The sequence below is a fragment of the Erpetoichthys calabaricus genome, chromosome 5, assembly GCF_900747795.2.
Source record: "Erpetoichthys calabaricus chromosome 5, fErpCal1.3, whole genome shotgun sequence".
In the NCBI taxonomy this organism is placed as follows: Eukaryota; Metazoa; Chordata; class Cladistia; order Polypteriformes; family Polypteridae; genus Erpetoichthys; species Erpetoichthys calabaricus.
The window spans coordinates 69,016,762-69,037,806 of NC_041398.2; the positions used below are offsets into that span (position 1 = coordinate 69,016,762).

Sequence of the window (21,045 nt, forward strand, 5' to 3'; positions counted from 1 at the left end):
CAACAGATCAGAAACAGTCTTCAGGAGGCAGATGTGTATGAATGAGAAGAGACAACTACCCATTGAAGACTTTGTAAACAGGATTACAGAGGCCCACTGCAAACCACTAGTTAGCCACAAAAGCAGGATGTCCAGACTACAGTTTGGGGAAAAATACTTAAAAGAGCCTGTAGAATTCTGGAAAGTGGTCTTGTGGGCAGACAAAGCAAAGATGAACCTGTATCAGAGAGTTGGGAGGAGCAAAGTGTGGAGACGTAAAGGAACTACCCAAGATCTAAACCATAACACCTCATCTGTTAAACGTAGTGGTGGGGGCGTTATGGCTTGGGGATGTATGGCTGTCACAGGTAGTGGTACCGTTATCTTTATTGATGATGTGCCTGCTGATGACAGTTGCACAATGAATTCTGAGGTGTGTAGAAACATCTGCTCAAGTTCTAGTAAATGCCTCCAAGCCCATTGGATGATGCTTCATTCCACATCAAGATAATGACCCCAAAAATTCAAAGCTAAAAAATAGAAAATTATTGAATGGCCAAGCCAGTCACCCAGTCCAACTGATTTTGCCTTCCATAAGCTAAAGAGAAACCCTCAAAACAAGCCGGAACGGAAGATGGCTGCATTAGGGGCTTGGCAGAGCATCACCAGAGAGAATCCTCAGCACCTGGTGATGTATATGAATGACACACTTCAAGCACTCATTTCATGCAAGGGATATGCAACAAAGTACTAAATTTGACTGCTTTAATATACCTACCATTGCTATGTCCCAAGCATTATGGTGCCCAGAAATGGGGGGACAGTGTAGAAAAAGTGTTATGTGATGTGAGCAAAATATATACAAATACCCTTAATTTAAAGTCTGCCTTATGCACTTAAATCACATCTGATTTGTAGTTTGAAACTGTGGAGCAGAGGGGTTAATCATGGAAAAAATGTGTCTTTATCCAAAATATTATGGAGGGCACTGTATGGGCATAGTGTAGTTTAACTAAGTAACTACATTAATAAGGTATGGAGTGAAGATAAGTTTGAAATGTAATCCTTTCGCAATGGACTACTGTTGACAATGTATGATTCAGCAGAAGGTGTTGACATCTGGCACATCTTATTTTGAAATATGTTATAAACAAATGCAATCTACAGTATAATCCTATTCTACAAATTACAAAATTCAATATATTTTTTCCATGAATCTAAAGATATGTTGTAAAGATGTTTACTGAACATAATTATGAAATTACAACATGATTTTTAAAAGACAAACCAGAAGAGAGAGACGCTAAACAGAAAAGGGTCAAAACTGGGAGATTAGTGAGTGCAAAGACAACAAAGCCAAAGAGCTTTGAAAATTGAAGTCAGAAGAACAAAATGAAAAGTGAGGAATCCAAGAAATTCAAATCGGAAATCAAGAAATATTTGCAGTTGATTTAGCAAATATTTTTGTTATCCACAGCTCACTCAGATAAAGACATGGTGCCTATTTAAACCCATCGGTACAATTGCCAGCAAGTGATGAACCTGAGCACCACGGTTGGAAAGATTACCCTGGCCACTGGTGCAAGCTGTGGTCCACTCAAGGCACACAAGACAACCACCAGAAGAAATAAAATTCAAAAATATAAAACCTAAAAATAAAGCTGTAAACCAAATCAGCAGACTAAATGTTACCCATTGTGTCAATAAATCCCTGCTGCACTATATGAAATAAACATTATGCATTATTAGGTATTGCTTTAGAGTTCACCATATTAAATATAAAAATGTTTATATAGTAAAGATACAAGTAAGCAAATATAGAAAAAATAACATACTCAGTACCAGGATACATTTGGCAGTATACTTGACAAATTTTAAGTAGCAATTACAAAATGAAGTTATATAAGTCAAACATAAGTATGGTATAAAATTACAAAGAAGTGTATAAACAAACTTAGTAGGCTACTGTCTCTAGTCTAGTATTGGCCTTAAAAGATACTCGTGACCTTATAAATCTTGTAACGGAACGATGCTCTTTGTTTGTGTTCCACAGTCCCATTGATAGCATAACAACCAGTTCAAGCACATCAGAAGACATTGATCATCAGGAAATCCAGCTAGCTCTGCAGGCAGCAAAGATAGCAGCAAGAGAGAAGATTCGTTCCCGGTTCCATGGAAGCAGTGATCTCATCCATAGGCTATTTGTCTGTATCTCTGGTAAGTGATCTCATCTCTTCAAAGAATAAGTTCTGTGTATTTTCTGGACAATGGATGCCGAAGCTGTTCACAAGAGAAATAAGGCTTATTTTAGAAGAAAGAGGGATTAGTGGAAACAAAGCAAAAGGCAAAATTAAAAAAGTGAACATCATAGCCATCAGTGACAGGTTGCATTTTTATTTTTGGTGAAGCTCTCAAAGCTGATTCGAACCTATTTTCACAGGGCACACATAGGATTACTAGGGTACCCCATTGTCAATGCCTTTCAGAAATATGGAGAAAATTGTCTGAAATGTATTAATTATTTTAATATGTGCATAAACTCCTACTTTGTGTACCATTAACAGTAGAATTACCAGAGCCTGTGAAAAAACTCATAGATCCGTCTCACCTTAAATAGCTTCTTAAATCCATTCGCACCTCTCCACCAGCGTCCTTTGTCCTCTAAATGTGCAGATAAAGACAAGCTGCAAACAGCCGACTATTCCATCCCCCCACCGACTTAGAACATGCACGAACTTCTCCCAGCTCATGCCTTGATTGATTATCTGGGAGTGAAGTGGAGTTTTAGAGTGGAAATAATAGATCGTTATTTGGAACACACGCATTTCATGTGTGTTCCGTTTTGTACAGTAATCTGTGTAAACACATATTTAAAACAGAAACTTTTTCATATTCTAGTAGTAAATGACAAAATTTAGGCATAAACTATATAATGTATGAAGCCTGAAGTCCAAATATCAAAAAAACACTTTCACAAAAGGTACAAATATAATAGAACAAGTGCGCTTTTATTCAAAAATATAACTGCAGAAAAAAAAAGCCGCTTAGTGTGCGACATTGACATTCATTTACTACGACGTCCCTGTGGCGCCTCTGAGCAGCCATGAGTCAAGGTAATTCTTGGTAGCGAAAATAAATCCGATCGCTTTCTGCTACCAAGATTCTACCAAGAATTGAAAGCTCGGGCCAATTGCGGCCCGTATCAGCTACCAAGAATTGACCATTCACAGCCCGGTTCGGCTACCAAGAATTGGCCAATGATGGATCGGTCGGCTACCAAGAATTAGCGAATCACGGCTCATGTTGGCTACCAAAACTCAGAAAGGGCGGGCCAGCCTCTTGTCAGTTAATGTATTCTGCAAAAGCTGGTTCGAGTCTGCACACAGACGCTTTGCGTTTCATTTTGAACTTTCTAAAAATGTTACTCACGAGTGTCGGTTTGTGCAGATATATTTACATTCACGTACACATTTTTTGAATGCTTGTTTTAACCATTCTTGGTGCAGTTTATTACATTTATTAAATATGTGTGCAAAACATGTAAAGACAGATATAATAATGTATAAATATTGAATTGTATAATCAGTTTCATTTTTTATACTTAACACTAATTTCACAAATCGTTCATATCAATGCTAATACAGAATAATTATAGTTATACTCGATATTAACATTGACGTTATAAAATACTAGCAAGCCCGCGATTCTCGAAAGAATCGCAAATCCAAGAATGGCAATCACTTTCTGTTCCCTCCGATATTTGGAGAGATGAAATATCATGGAGGGTGGGTACGTCCTGGGAAAGTTCATTTAATTAAATAAACATATTTGTACTAAAGCGGTTTCTTTTTGGAGCTGTGACTCATCTGGTCCTTCGTTTATTGTTTTTATTCATGCAGTCTCTTTTGTTGTTTTTCTATGGCTATGTCGTCAGCAAGAAGTCGTTTGCTGACGGCGGCGGATTTGCGTGCTGAAGTGACCATGGTGGCGGATCTGGGCATGGAGGACCACATTACTAAACGAACGTGGAATATGCGGTGGTGTGGGTGGTCGCGTTCGGGTGGCTGTACAACCTGACTTGCACACTTTACCTCAGGTTTAGTTCACAGGTCGTAGCCATGGTAAAGTTTTCATGTAAAATAAACCTATTTTTACTAAAACAGTTTCTTTGTGTGGACGCCTTCGTTCATTGTTTTTATCCATACAGGCTCATTTACAGGTCATAGCCATACAGGCTCGTGGTTGTATTACTAATCGTTGAGCTCCTTCCATTTGGTGCCGTGCCTCCTTTGCCTCTGCTGTGTCAGAAGCGCGTTGTGGGCGCGCTCGCTCATTATGTTTATCCATACGGGCTCGTTTTGTATTTCCGTTAGTTGAGCTCTTTCATTGTGGAGCCATGACGTCTTTGCTTCTGGTGTGTCTGAAGCGCGTTGTAGGAGCCTCCGTGTATTGTTTTTATCCATGCGGTCTTGTCTTTGTTGTCTGGAGCTGTGACTTCTTTGCGTGTGGTGTTTTTGAAGCGCGTTGTAGGAGCCTCCGTTTATTGTTTTTATCTATGCGGTCTCGTCTTTGTTGTTCTGTGGCTGTGTCGTTAGGTAGACGTCGTTTACTGTTAGGAATCATAACTGAACATGCCACACAGACTGCTGGCACAGTGGATTAGAGCAAGTTTAGTTTACAGGTTGTGTTGTTTGGGCGCCAACTACTGACTCTGGGAAGCCGCAGCGTTTGACTCTGGGGCGCAGTGCGCATGCGCTTCGGTGCGTCCGCCGTGCATAATTAAACTGTCGTTTAGTAATATAAATGCTTATAAAATAGACCTACACCTTTAATACTCAGACGATTCTAATTGTGCTGTAGAACAGCATATATATGGGGTACAGGTTGTAACGTTTTATTTATTATGAACATGTTCTACTTAAGTTTGCATATGCTGGGTTTATGTCCAAGTGTCTGTTGATGGCGTTCTCATTTGATAACCAGGATTCGGCCAGCTCTCTGGCACTTTTAGTACTGGCCTTAAATCTTACTTGTACATTGTCCCAGTTAAATGTATGTCCTGCTGATTTTGTATGCGTATAGATCTGTGATCGTGAGTCCTTCCTTCTGACGGCGTTGCGATGTTCCTGTATGCGAGTTGCAATTCTTTTTGATGTTTGTCTCATGTATACTGCTGGGCAAAAACTGCATGGAATGCTATAAACTTCGTTTTGTGTTTCTGCTGTCAATTTCTTGTTTTTTGCGTTGAAAATGGACAGTGCGCAGATTGTTCGCGGGTTTGTGTGCTATTCTGATGCCTGATTTGGCCAGTATATATATATATATATATATATATATATATATATATATATATATATATATATATATATAATATAAAAGATGATCCGCTGTGGCATCCCCTAACGGGAGCAGCCAAACGAAGAAGATATATATAATTAGCTAAATGGTGTGTGTGCTGTTTACTATAAGTATATAAACATTTCCCTTCGCAATATTTCCAAATATTTATTTTTACTTGCTTCAAATTAATTAAATGTCAGCATCAACTAGAATATATTACTTCCCAAATTTTATAAATACATACAAACAGAAGGCTGTGAACTATTATTTATTCATTCTTATTGTGCTTTCATTTTTATTGTACCCCTCTTGATTATCTGTGCGGCCGTCTGAGACCATGGTAAAGGTGCTATATAAGTAAGTGAAATGCGTTATTATTTGTTATAATTATGATTCAATAGAATTTGCAGGCAGTTTGTTTAATTGTGATTTTAACTATGCTTGTTGTCCATGTGTTCCTTAACAAATCGATCTTTCATTAAACAGTTTTTGTTTAGTCAAAAAATAAAAATAAACAACTAAATCTGTAAAGTAGAATTCAAAGCTCCATTCGTCGAAGAGAAAGTTTAAAAATATATATATTTTAGAGATATATTCTTTCATTCAGCAATGTGCCATGAGCAGGATTCGAACCCGGATCTCTATGATAATTCTTGGTAGGTCATCTCTTAAGAATCGCAGCTATACCTCGACTAATATGCAATATCCTTGGCGCAATAGTATCAGTTGCTGACTGGGAATCAAAAGGTCACAAGTTCGATCCTACTCGATTCCCTTTTGAGAAGTGAACTGCTGTTATTTTTACTATTTTAGAATAAAAAGATACATTTGATTTCAGTCTGTAACAGCCAGTGTAATTTAGTGAACTTAGTGAACGTTTTGCGATGGTGGGGGATGGAATAGCCGGCTTTCTGCTGCTTGTCTTAATCGGCACATTTAGAAGACAAAAGAGAGGTGAGAACGGTTTTAAGGTAGGCCGGATCTACGAGTTTTTTCGTAGACTCTGGTAATTCTAGTGTTAAAGCAATTGGGAAGTGATTCACTGATTGTTACTGCCATTTCTTTTTAAAGCATATATGCTTCTGTATCTGTCTGGCTCCCTGCCGTTCAGTCTTTACAGAATTGGCCTGGTGTCAGTCACTGCCATCCCTCCTCTTCTCCTATCATATGGAATGCAGAGTTTCTTTAAATAGTTCTCTTAGGAACCCCATTTTCTGGGAACTGATCTGCTTAATGGCTCTTGTTGACAGGTGTCAGCCCCCTTAAATTTACTTACAGTCGTCATAGTTGATGCATGGTTGTCTGTACTCAGTATTTTACTAACCTGACAGAAAATACACTTAAAGAATGCAGACCAAAATTAAACTATAATATGATACTTTCTAGCTTAAAATGTGAAAAATGATTTTAATGTTATTCCGTCAAAAACTATAGTTTTAGCATTTCTGCAAAATTAACCTTAAGATTAATTGGCCAGAATTTGATCCATTCTTTCATTTACAGACGCAGTTTGATTTAATGTTAGGGTCACACGTGGCTAGAACCTGTTTGAGCCATATTGGCTGTAGCTAAACTTGGGTCGGATGGCAGTACATCGTAGGGCACATCCACTGATGTGGACTGTGGCCTGCAGGGGGCACTCCAGCTCCCCAAACCCAACACAGACAGAAACCCGGCACAAGTCCAGCACAGCGCACAGTTGTTGTTTTTTTTTTGTGGGAAACAGTTCACAAACCATTTCCTACTTACAGGTGCTGGTCATAAAATTAGAATATCATGACAAAGTTGATTTATTTCAGTAATTCCATTCAAAAAGTGAAACTTGTATATTAGATTCATTCATTACATACAGACTTTTGTATTTCAAATGTTTTTTCTTTTAAATTTCGATGATTATTACTGACAACTAATGAAAGTCCCAAATTCAGTATCTCGGAAAATTAGAATATCAATTAAGACCAATGCAAAAAAAAGGATTTTTAGAAATGCTGGCCAACTGAAAGGTATGAACATGAAAAGTATGAGCATGTACAGCACTCAGTATTTAGTTGGGGCTCCTTTGGCCTGGATTACTGCAGCAATGTGGCGTGGCATGGAGTCGATCAGTCTGTGGCACTGCTCAGGTGTTATGAGAGCCCATGTTGCTCTGATAGTGGCCTTCAGCTCTTCTGAATTGTTGGGTCTGGCGTATTGCATCTTCCTCTTCACAATACCCCATAGATTTTCTATGGGGTTAAGGTCAGGTGAGTTTGCTGGCCAATCAAGAACAGGGATACCATGGTCCTTAAGCCAGGTACTGGTAGCTTTGGCACTGTGTGCAGGTGCCAGGTCCTGTTGGAAAATGAAATCTGCATCTCCATAAAGTTCGTCAGCAGCAGGAAACATGAACTGCTCTAAAACTTCCTGATAGACAGCTGCGTTGACCTTAGACCTCAGAAAACACAATGGACCAACACCAGCAGATGACATGGCACCCCAAACCATCACTGACTGTGGAAACTTTACACTGGACCTCACGCAACATGGATTCTGTGCCTCTCCTCTCTTCCTCCAGACTCTGGGACCTTGATTTCCAAAGGAAATGGAAAATTTACTTTCATCAGAGAACATAACCTTGGACCACTCAGCAGCAGTCCAGTCCTTTTTCTCTTTAGCCCAGGTGAGACGCTTCTGACGCTGTCTCTTGTTCAAGAGTGGCTTGACACAAGGAATGCGACAGCTGAAACCCATGTCTTGCATATGTCTGTGTGTGGTGGTTCTTGAAGCACTAACTCCAGCTGCAGTCCACTCTTTGTGAATCTCCCCCACATTTTTGAATGGGTTTTGTTTCACAATCCTCTCCAGGGTGCGGTTATCCCTATTGCTTATACACTTTTTTCTATCACATCTTGTTCTTCCCTTTGCCTCTCAATTAATGTGCTTGGACACAGAGCTCTGTGAACAGCCTGCCTCTTTAGCAATGACCTTTTGTGTCTTGCCCTCCTTGTGCAAGGTGTCAATGGTCGTCTTTTGGACAACTGTCAAGTCAGCAGTCTTCCCCATGATTGTGTAGCCTACAGAACTAGACTGAGAGACCATTTAAAGGCTTTTACAGGTGTTTTGGGTTAATTAGTTGATTAGAGTGTGGCACCAGGTGTCTTCAATATTGAACCTTTTCACAATATTCTAATTTTCCGAGATACTGAATTTGGGACTTTCATTAGTTGTCAGTTATAATCATCAACATTAAAAGAAATAAACATTTGAAATACATCAGTCTGTGTGTAATGAATGAATCTAATATACAAATTTCACTTTTTGAATGGAATTACTGAAATAAATCAACTTTGTCATGATATTCTAATTTTATGACCAGCACCTGTACACAACACAGTATAAGAAGCACTGTTCATCTTCTTTCTCCCTCTGTGCCTCCTTCTTCTTCCAGCAAGCTTCGTCACCTTCCTCCTGCCTCTGGCTTCTGGAGCAGTGGCTGCTGGCTCCTTTTATGTAATCCTAGAGAATACTTCTGGTGTTCTGTAGGTCTGCTCTGGAGCAGTTCCATGTAAGGTGGGAGCCTGAGGACATAGGGCTCAGGTGTCCCCCTGCAGCACCCCCTGGTGATACTCCTGGAACCAAACAGGGCTGAGCCACCAAACTCCAATTCCAAGTGTCTTCAGTGAGAATCCATGGTGCCATAGCAACCTAGGGGCACTGGCACCTAGTGATCTGGGGAAGGTAATATCGTGAGCATACGTCCTACCCTGGTCCTTACACTTCAAAGGCCTCCCGGCAAGGACAAAGACGCCAGCCGTCTGCCTCAGGGCCTATTAGGTGGTGCCAATCAGCCTACCTTAAACGTTCTTGGGATATGAGAGAAAAGCCAAACATCTAAAAAAATATTGTTAGGGCCAAAAACAGAATGTGCAAACTTCACACAGCAGCTGCCACACAGAAACTCATACTTGAGTCTTTTCTAGCAGTGAATCAGCAGTGCAACCATTACCAGTGACATTTAGTATTGTGATGGTCATCAGTGTGTTACTTGGTGGTCTAGGAAGAGGAAATCTTAAAAGCTTACCTTATACAACATTTATTCCCAAATGTTATTTTTCTAGATCATCCTTTTATGTCAAGTAAACTGTATTTATTCGACCAAGAGTCAAAGTAAGAGATACTGTAATACCAGTTTGAGCAGTTGGTAGCAAACCTTTAAAGGATATTGGAGAGAAATTACATTGAAGCAAATTAGCAAGAGCTTTGTTAAGGGTTGCTATTTTCATTTAGCAGAAATATTTTCATTGGCTGTCTGTCTATTTTTAGTAGGCAGATACAGGATGGTACCAGTGGAGTAATAATTTACAAAGGAGGTACTTAAAATCTGTGGCAAAATTTTTTGATGGGATGGTATTTTGTGATTCTGAAACTTTACTGTTCAGTGAACAGGGCTGTACAAGAGCAATTAACCTCATTTTATGTTATTTTTTTTAGGAAGGGTTTCCTTTTTATTTAACATTTTGTTTTATTTTTCCTGTCCTAGATATTTTTTAAATCCCATTGGAGTCTTGAACATGCATGCTTTGCATCTTCAGGAGTGTTTGATTAATTTCATATCTTGTATTGCCATGATAGGTGCTCACACCATAATTTATCAATCACTAATTGAGACATTTTTAGGTTGAAATAATTTTCACAGCGTACAGTATATTTTATCAAAGTTGTGGATTTTAATGCAGGGTTATGAAGGGGCACATTGCAAGTTTACATCTGATTATGTGAACTTTTATATATATATATATATATATATATATATATATATATATATATATATAAAAAACAATATATACATACTGCTGCTATTGTATCTTTCCTAAAGCTGGTCAAAGCATTAGCAAAGAATACTGTTAACTTTTTTTATAGTTGTTATTAGCAAACCACCCTATAGATGTAAATTGTTACAGCTTATATATTTTGCAGTCACATATTAAATATCATTGTCTAAGCAAAGATCAGTACATTACTGGTTCAGTCCATAAAGCATTTGATAGCATTAACAATAAAGCAATACTCATTGGGAATGTTATTTCTTCAGGGCTATTGAGATTGCTTGAGTTGGGATGGCCAACTGATTCTGGTAATGTCTTTTGTGCTTTTCTTTTGTTTGTTTTTTTTTATTGCTAGTACAAGCCATCTGCATAAACAACAACTTATTTTACAGTTGTTCATATAAATCAGAAATAGACATTGAAAGACCATGTTATGTTGTTGGGGGGGTGGGGGGGGGGGTTTGTTTATTCTTATGTAGCCCATAAATCAGTTATTGTTGATGGTTTTCTTTTTCTGTGTTCCTTGTTAATTTTGTCAATAAAAAATGACAAAAAAGGCATTGGTAGACTTGAATGGAAACAGATTAGAATGATCTGAACACAAAGAGGATTTCTGTACTCTTTAATTTATATCAGTGATCTCAATAGGAATGTTGAAGTGTGCAGTATCCCGTATTATTTATATTGCACCCCAGTATTGACAGAACTTTGTGCTTTTACATTTTAGAACTTCGTTTGATTTATAAATTATTTACAGGACATCAAGAATTTCAGCACAGCATTTATTTATTCAGTTTTTAAATACCCAAATAAGCATCTTTAAGTAATTCCTCACCAGTTTGATTTATTTTCTTTCATTGAAAGGTGTTGCTGATCAGCTGCAGACAAACTATGCCAGTGACTTGAGAAGTATCTTGAAGACATTATTTGAAGTAATGGCAACAAAACCAGAGGTGGAAGATAAGGAGAAGCAGAAGAAAGGTACAACCTTCGAAGGGCTGGTTATAATAAGCCATTAAATAGTATTATGCAGGTATTTTGAGCTGTTGCAGCCCGGTTGGGGTCATTTGATATAATATTACATGCTAAATTGCTAAACTATGGTAATTAGGGAAGAGCACATCATTAAAATATAAATTAACTTTTTCAGACTATAATATATACAAGGGGGCTCCCCCCCTGCTCGCTTCGCTCGCCTACCCCCGGCGTTGGGTATCCTGAAATACATTAGTCGAGCTCGTTCGTTTTGGAGCCGTGCCTGCTTTGACTGCGGCATTTCAGACGCACATTGTAGGCGCCTGCGTTCATTGATTTTATCCAGGCGGGCTCGTGTTTCTGGGGCCGTGTGTTAGTTGAGCTGTATTGTATTTGAATTTGGTGTAAAGCATCCAGCGGTTTGTACAATCCCAAGCAGCACATTATTCCTAACTTCACTCCGCAGTAGTGCCAGTCACAATATGGCAAAATGCACGTTTTGTGAATTGAATGATGCAAATGCGAAAAGACTTTGTTGTTTACTCTTTGCCTTTTATTTCTGACCTCGATTTGTCCTGCTATTTATTCAATTACCCCTGGCTCTGATGATTAATCACCTTTTGTTTGCGGTAATGCGATCTTTTCTATCTTTTCTTTGATACTGTAGCGACCGACATGATAAAATGTCACAAAAGTTCTACTTGAACAATCGCCGACTTCCTAAACCCAAACACAACTTTCTAGCACCCTCTCCAACGCCCCCCCTTACCGCATCAATCAATACCCCACTATCAGTCTTCCGTGCTGAACCCTGCCCTCCCTCAATCGGACGTAACAGTGACTTAAAACCAAAAAGCCCTCAACCTGGCTGGGACGCTCCAATACCTTTGGATTTTACTGCTTTCATATTCTGTACCTTTCTCTGCATGTGTATCGCGCCATCGTTTGTTGGAGCCTTTCGAATTCCACTGCTTTCATAATATCTTATCTGCCTTTTTCTCTCTGCAACGCCTTTGGGTCTCTATTCTCCGTATTGTCCTTATACGCTTTATATGTGCTGAGAGCACATGATCTGTGTGTACTACATGACTGAGTGTTTTTTGAGGGGCAAGCTTTTATATGATGAGCTCGCTCGTTCGTTTTGAACCTGTGTCTGCTGTGCTTCTGCAGTTTCAGACGTGCGTTGTAGGCGCCTGCGTTCATTGATCTTATCCAGGTGAGCTCGTGTTTGTATCGTTGAGCTGTATTGTGTTTTAATTCGGTGTAAAGCGTTCAGCGGTTTGTACAATCCCAAGCAGCACATTACTCCTAACTTCACTCCGCAGTAGTGCCACGCACAATATGTCGGTGACGCCTGCGCCTTTTGTAGTAGTGCCACTCACAATATGGTGGTGACGCATGCGCCTTTCGTACTATCTTTGTGGACCTGTGGGGCCGCTGTAGCCTCTTCCGTTTGAATCCGGGCTGCATGGCAGAATCCTCTTTTTGGCGTGGCTGTGTCTGTAGTCGTTAGCTATGGGCGCCTTGTTGCTTCATTTCTCATTCACGTCAGTTGAGCTGTTTCGTTTTTGGGCCGTGAGTCTTTCGTTCGCGGTGGATACGACTTCGATTGCGGTTTATGAGACGTGCACTGTACGCGCCTGCGCAGTACGTCTCATGGTCCCATCGCCGTGTACCTGTGTCCATGCCATCCGGTTTAGTTAGTAAACCTGCGTCCATGCCATCCGGTTTACCATTCTCGGTTAGTAATATGGATATTGAAATCATTTCAAACCATTATCAAACCATATGAATATATATATTTCAATATATAATTACTTTTTCAAAGAAAAAGTCAATGCTTCTTTCTATTTATAAAATTATATAATTTGGATGTCCATTTTAATTTGCAGGAACACTTGTGTTTAACATTGCACATTTCTTTTGCCTTTTTCAACAAGTGATCTCTTTATACCTTTTGACTACCATCCTAGCTTGAGGTGTATTTTACTCACCACACCACACTGCATGACAGTGTATAATATTCAATTAAATGTACTCTTATTAAAGTCATTTGAATTTACAAATTTAGTATCAAAAAGAAAAATAGCAACATAATATAATATACAAAATATAAAAAGAAAAAGGCAATATATATATATATATATATATATATATATATATATATACACACAGTACTGTGCAAAAGTTTTAGGCAGGTGTGAAAAAATGCTGTAAACAAAGAATGCTTTCAAAAATGGAAGCGTTAATCATTTATTTTCATCAATTAACAAAATGCAGTGAATGAACAAAAGAGAAATCTAAATCAAATGGTGTGACCATCCTTTGCCTTCAAAACGGCATCTATTCTTCTAGGTACACTTGCACACAGTTTTTGAAGGAACTCGGCTGGTACGTTGTTCCAAACATCTTGGAGATCTAACCACAGATCTTCTGTGGATGTAGGCTTCCTCACATCCTTCTGTCTCTTCATGTAATCCCAGACACACTCGATGATGTTGAGATCAGGGCTCTGTGGGGGCCATACCATCACTTCCAGGACTTCTTGTTCTTCTTTACGCTGAAGATAGTTCTTAATGACTTTGGCTGTATGTTTTGGGTCGTTGTCCTGCTGCAGAATAAATTTGGGGCCAATCATACACCTCCCTGATGGTATTGCATGATAGATAAGTATTTCTCAGCATTGAGAATGCCATTAATCCTGACCAAATCTCCAACGCCATTTACGGAAATTGCCTGCAGACACTCATTTTTCTACCACTCTCCAGCCCTTCGACGAACAAACTGCCTTCTGTTACAAGCAAATATTTCAAATTTTGACTCATCAGTCCAGAGCACCTGCTGCCATTTTTCTGCACCCCAGTTCCTATGTTTTCATGCATACTTGAGTCGCTTGGCCTCGTTTCCACGTCAGAGGTATGGCTTTTTGGCTGCAACTCTTCCATGAAGACCACTTCTGGCCAGACTTCTCCGGACAGTAGGTGGGTGTACCTGGGTCCCACTGGTTTCTGCCAGTTCTGAGCTGATGGCACTGCTGGACATCTTCCGATTTCGAAGGGTAATAAGCTTGATGTGTCTTTCATCTGCTGCACTAAGTTTCCTTGGCTGACCACTGCGTCTACGATCCTCAGCATTGCCCGTTTCTTTGTGCTTCTTCAAAAGAGCTTGAACAGCACATCTTGAAACCCCAGTCTGCTTTGAAATCTTTGTCTGGGAGAAACCTTGCTGATGCAGTATACTACCTTGTGTCATACTACGTGTGACATCGATGATCATTAGCACCTGTTTGGTATAATTGGTTGATCATACACCTGACTATAATCCTACAAAATCCCTGACTTTGTGCAAGTGTACCTATAAGAATTGATGCTGGTTTGAAGGCAAAAGGTAGTAACACCAAATATTGATTTGATTTAGATTTTTCTTTAGTTCGCTCACTTTGCATTTTGTAAATTGATAACAATAAACAATCATTATTTCTGAAAGCATTTTTTGTTTACAGCATTTTTTCACGCCTGCCTAAAACTTTTGCACAGTACTGTATACATATACATACATATATACATATACATATACATACATACACTGCCTGGCCAAAAAAAAAGTCGCCACCTGGATTTAACTAAGCAAGTAGGTACGAGCCTCCTATTGGATAATTACTGCATGGGCGATTATCTTTCAGCTGGCAACAAGTTATTTAACCCCAACTGGTGCAATGAGTTGCTTCTCATTTCTTAAACAACCATGTCGAAAGACACATCTCGTGGTCGTGGAAAAGATGTTAGTCTGTTTGAGAAGGGTCAAATCATTGGCATGCATCAAGCAGAGAAAACATCTAAGGAGATTGCAGAAACTACTAAAATTGGGTTAAGAACTGTCCAACGCATTATTAAAAACTGGAAGGATAGTGGGGACCCATCGTCTTCGAGGAAGAAATGTGGCCGGAAGAAAATCCTGAATGATCATATTCGGCGATCACTTAAACGTTTGGTGAAATCAAATCGAAGAAAAACAATAGTAGAACTCAAGTCTATGTTTAATAGTGAAAGTAAGAGCATTTCCACACGCACAATGCGAAGGGAACTCAAGGGATTGGGACTGAACAGCTGTGTAGCCGTAAGAAAACCACTAATCATTGAGGCAAACCTGAAGAAAAGGCTTCAATTTGCTAGGGAGCATAAAGATTGGACTCTGCAGCAATGGAAGAAGGTCATGTGGTCTGATGAGTCCAGATTTACCATGTTCCAGAGTTGAGAATCTTTGGGATGTGCTGGAGAAGGCTTTGCGCAGCAGTCAGACTCTACCATCATCAATGCAAGATCTTGGTGAAAAATTAATGCAACACTGGATGGAACTAAATCTTGTGACACTGCAGAAGCTTGTCGAAACAATGCCACAGCGAATGCATGCTGTAATCAAAGCTAAAAGTGGTCCAACGAAATATTAGAGTGTGTGACCTTTTTTTTTTGGTGGCGACTTTTTTTTTTTGGCCAAGCAGTGTATATAGTAATCCCTCCTCCATCGCGGGGGTTGCGTTCCAGAGCCACCCGCGAAATAAGAAAATCCGCGAAGTAGAAACCATATGTTTATATGGTTATTTTTATATTGTCATGCTTGGGTCACAGATTTGCGCAGAAACACAGGAGGTTGTAGAGGGACAGGAACGTTATTCAAACACTGCAAACAAACATTTGTCTCTTTTTCAAAAGTTTAAACTGTGCTCCATGACAAGACAGAGATGACAGTTCTGTCTCACAATTAAAAGAATGCAAACATATTTTCCTCTTCAAAGGAGTGCGCGTCAGGAGCACAGACTGTCAGAAACAGAGAGGAAAGCAAACAAATCAATAGGGCTGTTTGGCTTTTAAGTATGCGAAGCACCGCCGGTACAAAGCTGTTGAAGGCGGCAGCTCACACCCCCTCCGTCAGGAGCAGGGAGAGAGAGAGAGAGACAGAGAAAAACAAACAGTGAAAAATCAATACGTGCCCTTCGAGCTTTTAAGTATGCGAAGCACCGTGCAGCATGTCGTTTCAGGAAGCAGCTGCACAAAAGATAGCAACGTGAAGATAATCTTTCAGCATTTTTAGACGAGCGTCCGTATCGTCTAGGTGTGCGAACAGCCCCCCTGCTCAATCCCCATACGTCAGGATCAGAGAAAGTCAGCGCAAGATAGAGAGAAAAGTAAGCAATCTAGCTTCTCAGCCATCTGTCAATAGCGTCCCTTGTATGAAATCAACTGGGCAAACCAACTGAGGAAGCATGTACCAGAAATTAAAAGACCCATTGTCCGCAGAAATCCGCGAACCAGCAAAAAATCCGTGTATATATGTGTGTGTGTGTGTGTATATATAGTATATATACAGTGGAACCTCGGTTTGAGAGCATAATTCGTTCCGGAAACGTGCTCGTAGTCCAAAGCACTCATATATCAAACTGAATTTCCCTATAAGAAATAATAGAAACTCAGATGATTCGTTTCACAACCCAAAACTATTCATATAAAAATGATTAATACAAAATATAAAGTAAAAATAAATAAAACAAATTAACCTGCACTTTACAGAAAAGAATCATGGCTGGCGTGAGTAAGTTTCTAAACTCTTGTGGGATTCCACCCAATGGGATGACACGCGGAATAGTGTCCCAAAGCAATCACAGTCTCCCAGGGCTGTAGCAGTTCGCTGTAAAAGCGAATCCAAAAAAGATTACGGACATGCTATAAGCGCCTGCCGTTGATGGGTGATACAAGGAACATTATAAATGCGCGGGGCACAGTATTACTTGGCCACGACCCTGCCTGACTGCTGTGTCTGTGTATAGGAGAGTGGCAGATCCCGTTACAATAAATAACTGCGCTGTTGTTTCAAGCTGAATAAAGCTGGTGTTGCTAAAGTACTGAGACTCAGCTTCGTGTTTTGGGGTGCAAGACGGGGACTCGCACGTCACAGCACACACACGCACACGCACACATGCACGCACACACACACACACACACACTCACAATGCTGTAGTAAACAGAATACGCTTATACGGATGTTGACTATATGAGTGAGGCACGCCTACTGAGACAGAGAATAGGAGACGATTGCCCACGATCCCGCAGCGAGAGAGAAAGAAGAACCATCAGCTCAGTTGTGATCACATGACGCTCAGCAGACAAAGCGTATACATACTACTCGTATTGCAAGACCTTGCTCGTTTATGATAAAGTCAAAATTTATTAAAAATTTTAGCTCATCTTGCAAAACACTCGTAAACCAAGTTACTCGCAAACCGAGGTTCCACTGTGTATATATATGTATATATATATGCACAGTACTGTGCAAAAGTTTTAGGCAGGCGTGAAAAAATGCTGTAAACAAAGAATGCTTTCAGAAATATAAATAATGATTGTTTATTGTTATCAATTTACAAAATGCAAAGTGAGCGAACTAAAGAAAAACCTAAATCAAATCAATATTTGGTGTTACTACCTTTTGCCTTCAAACCAGCATCAATTCTTATAGGTACACTTGCACAAAGTCAGGGATTTTGTAGGATTATAGTCAGGTGTATGATCAACCAATTATACCAAACAGGTGCTAATGATCATCAGTGTCACACATAGGTTGAAACACAGTCATTAACTGAAACAGAAACAGCTGTGTAGGAGGCTTAAAACTGGGTGAGGATCAGCCAAACTCTGCTACCAAGGTGAGGTTGTGGAAGACAGTTTCATGTCATGGCAAGATTGAGCACAGCAACAAGACACAAGGTAGTATACTGCGTCAGCAAGGTCTCTCCCAGACAAAGATTTCAAAGCAGACTGGGGTTTCAAGATGTGCTGTTCAAGCTCTTTTGAAGAAGCACAAAGAAACGGGCAATGTTGAGGATCATAGACGCAGTGGTCGGCCAAGGAAACTTAGTGCAGCAGATGAAAGATGCATCAAGCTTATTACCCTTCGAAATCGGAAGATGTCCAGCAGTGCCATCAGCTCAGAACTGGCAGAAACCAGTGGGACCCAGGTACACCCATCTACTGTCCAGAGAAGTCTGGCCAGAAGTGGTCTTCATGGAAGAGTTACAGCCAAAAAGCCATACCTCCGACGTGGAAACAAGGCCAAGCCAGGAACTGGGGTGCAGAAAAATGGCAGCAGGTGCTCTGGACTGATGAGTCAAAATTTGAAATATTTGGCTGTAGCAGAAGGCAGTTTGTTCGTCGAAGGGCTGGAGAGTGGTACAATAATGAGTGTCTGCAGGCAACAGTGAAGCATGGTGGAGGTTCCTTGAACGTTTGGGGCTGCATTTCTGCAAATGGAGTTGGAGATTTGGTCAGGATTAATGGTGGTCTCAATGCTGAGAAATATAGGCAGATACTTATCCATCATGCAATACCATCAGGGAGGTGTATGATTGGCCCCAAATTTATTCTGCAGCAGGACAACGACCCCAAACATACAGCCAAAGTCATTAAGAACTATCTTCAGTGTAAAGAAGAACAAGAAGTCCTGGGAATACATGAAGAGACAGAAGGATGTGAGGAAGCCTACATCCACAGAAGATCTGTGGTTAGTTCTCCAAGATGTTTGGAACAGTCTACCAGCCGAGTTCCTTCAAAAGCTGTGTACAAGTGTTCCTAGAAGAATTGATGCTGTTTTGAAGGCAAAGGGTGGTCACACAAAATATTGATTTTGATATAGATTTCTCTTTTGCTCATTCACTGCATTTTGTTGATTGATGAAAATAAATGATTAACACTTCCATTTTTGAAAGCATTCTTTGTTTATAGCATTTTTTCACACCTGCCTAAAACTTTTGCACAGTACTGTATGTATATATGTATGTATATGTATACAGTGGAACCTCGGTTTGCGAGTAACTTGGTTTACGAGTGTTTTGCAAGACGAGCAAAAATTTTTAATAAATTTTCACTTGATAAACGAGCGAGGTCTTGCAGTACGAGTAGTATGTATACTCTTTGTCTCCTGAGCGTCATGTGATCACAACTGAGCTGATGGTTCTTCTCTCTCTCTCGCTGTGGGATTGTGGGCAATCGTCTCCTATTCTTCGTCTGAGTCGGCGTGCCTCACTCATATAGTCAACATCCGTACGAGCGTATAGTGTTTACTACAGCATTAGCATTGTGTGTGTGCACGTGCACGCTCGTGTGTGTATGTGTGCTCGCGCTTGTGTGCTGTGACGTGCGAGTCCCCGTCTTCCACCCTAAAACACGAAGCTGAGTCTCAGTACTTTAGGAACACAAGCTTTATTCAGCTTGAAACAGCAACTGCGCGGTTATTTATACACAGACACAGCAGTCAGGCAGGGCCCTGCACATTTATAATGTTCCTTGTTCCTTGTATCACCCATTGACGGCAGGCACTTAAAATAATAATAATAATTCATTACATTTATGTAGCGCTTTTCTCAGTACTCAAGCTTATAGCATGTCCGCGATCTTTTCGGATTCGCTTTGACGGAGAACTGCTACAGCGCTGGGAGACTGCGATTTTAGAAACTCACTCACACCAGCCATGATTCTTTTCAAAGGTAAAGTGCAAGTTAATTTGTTTTATGTATTTTTACTTTATATTTTGTATTAATCATTTTTATATGAATAGTTTTGGGTTGTGGAACAAATCATCTGAGTTTCCATTATTTCTTATGGGGAAATTCACTTTGATATACGAGTGCTTTGGACTCCGAGCACGTTTCTGGAACGAATTATGCTCGCAAACCGAGGTTCCACTGTATATGTATATATGTGTATATGTTTGTGTGTGTGTATATGTATATATGTGTGTGTGTATGTGTATATGTATATGTATATATGTGTGTATATATATATATATATGTACACTCTGTCAATAAAAGATGGTGCAACTCTGGACATGTTAACGTTAAAATCTCCAGTTGCTGCATGGACATCGAACTGTAGACCATAAGTCTGCGTCCCTATTACTTGCCCAGAGAGTTTGGACACGTCATTGTTTTTGTTTACATCCCTCCTCGGGCGGACGTGGTGATAGCGGGTGACATCATCCATTCCGCAGTTGCTAAACTACAAACGCAGCACCCTGAGGCACTTGTGCTAATCGCTGGGGACTTCAACCATGTAATGCTGGATAAAACATTACCTGCCAGCTCCCAGTATGTGGATTGTAACACCGGGAAAATAGGACTATTGATCTAATGTATGCAAACGTTAAAGACGCATATAGTGCCACCCCGCTGCCTGCGCTTGGGAGAGCAGATCATAACCTGGTTCTGCTTCAGCCTCATTACAAACCCAAAAGTGAGGAAGCTACCTACAACCACCCACTCATTCAGGAAGTGGTCCCCTGAGGCAGAGCAGGCTCTGAGAGACTGCTTTGGAACTATGGATTGGGATATCCTGCAGGGATCTTATAGTGAGAACATTGAGGAGGTTGTTGACTGCATTACTGACTACATCAACTTCTGTATGGACATTGTAGTTCCAGTAAGAACAGTACGCTGCTATGCTAACAATAAGCCATGGATTACAAGTGACATCAAGGGCCTTTTGAACCAGAAGAAAAGGGCTTTTAAAGGTGGTGATCAGCATGAGCTGAAGCACGTGCAAAAGGAACTCCGAGTCCAGCTCAGGGTGGCGAAGGAGCAGTACAGGAGAAAGCTGGAGCAGAAGTTGCAGAATAACAGCATGAAGGAAGTGTGAGATGGGATGAAGATCATCACTGGCTGCAGCTCGAAGCGGGGTGCCACCATCGAGAGAGATGTGGAGAGAGCAAACCAGATGAACAACTTTTTTAACAGGTTTGACCACCCTAACCCACTCTCACCTCGGAGTACTGCACCCTCCACCCATCCTTCTGCTGATACCAGCATAGGAGAGTGTTTACCCCAAACCACAATTACAGCAGCCCAGGTAAGCAGAGAGCTGAGGAGACTTTGTGCCAGCAAAGCAGCGGGTCCGGATGGAGTATC

General features: G+C 40.3%; 1 protein-coding gene across 2 annotated transcripts in view; it reads left to right on the forward strand.

Moving 5' to 3' along the window:
- zfyve28 (zinc finger, FYVE domain containing 28) overlaps positions 1 to 21,045 on the forward strand; it is a 469,608-nt gene that overhangs the window by 387,854 nt on the left and 60,709 nt on the right. For both annotated transcript variants that reach the window (XM_051928387.1, XM_028801634.2), the window contains 2 exons: positions 2,033 to 2,196; positions 10,989 to 11,105. In XM_051928387.1, the coding sequence (XP_051784347.1) occupies positions 2,033 to 2,196; positions 10,989 to 11,105 (281 nt within the window). The remainder of the gene's footprint in view (positions 1 to 2,032; positions 2,197 to 10,988; positions 11,106 to 21,045) is intronic.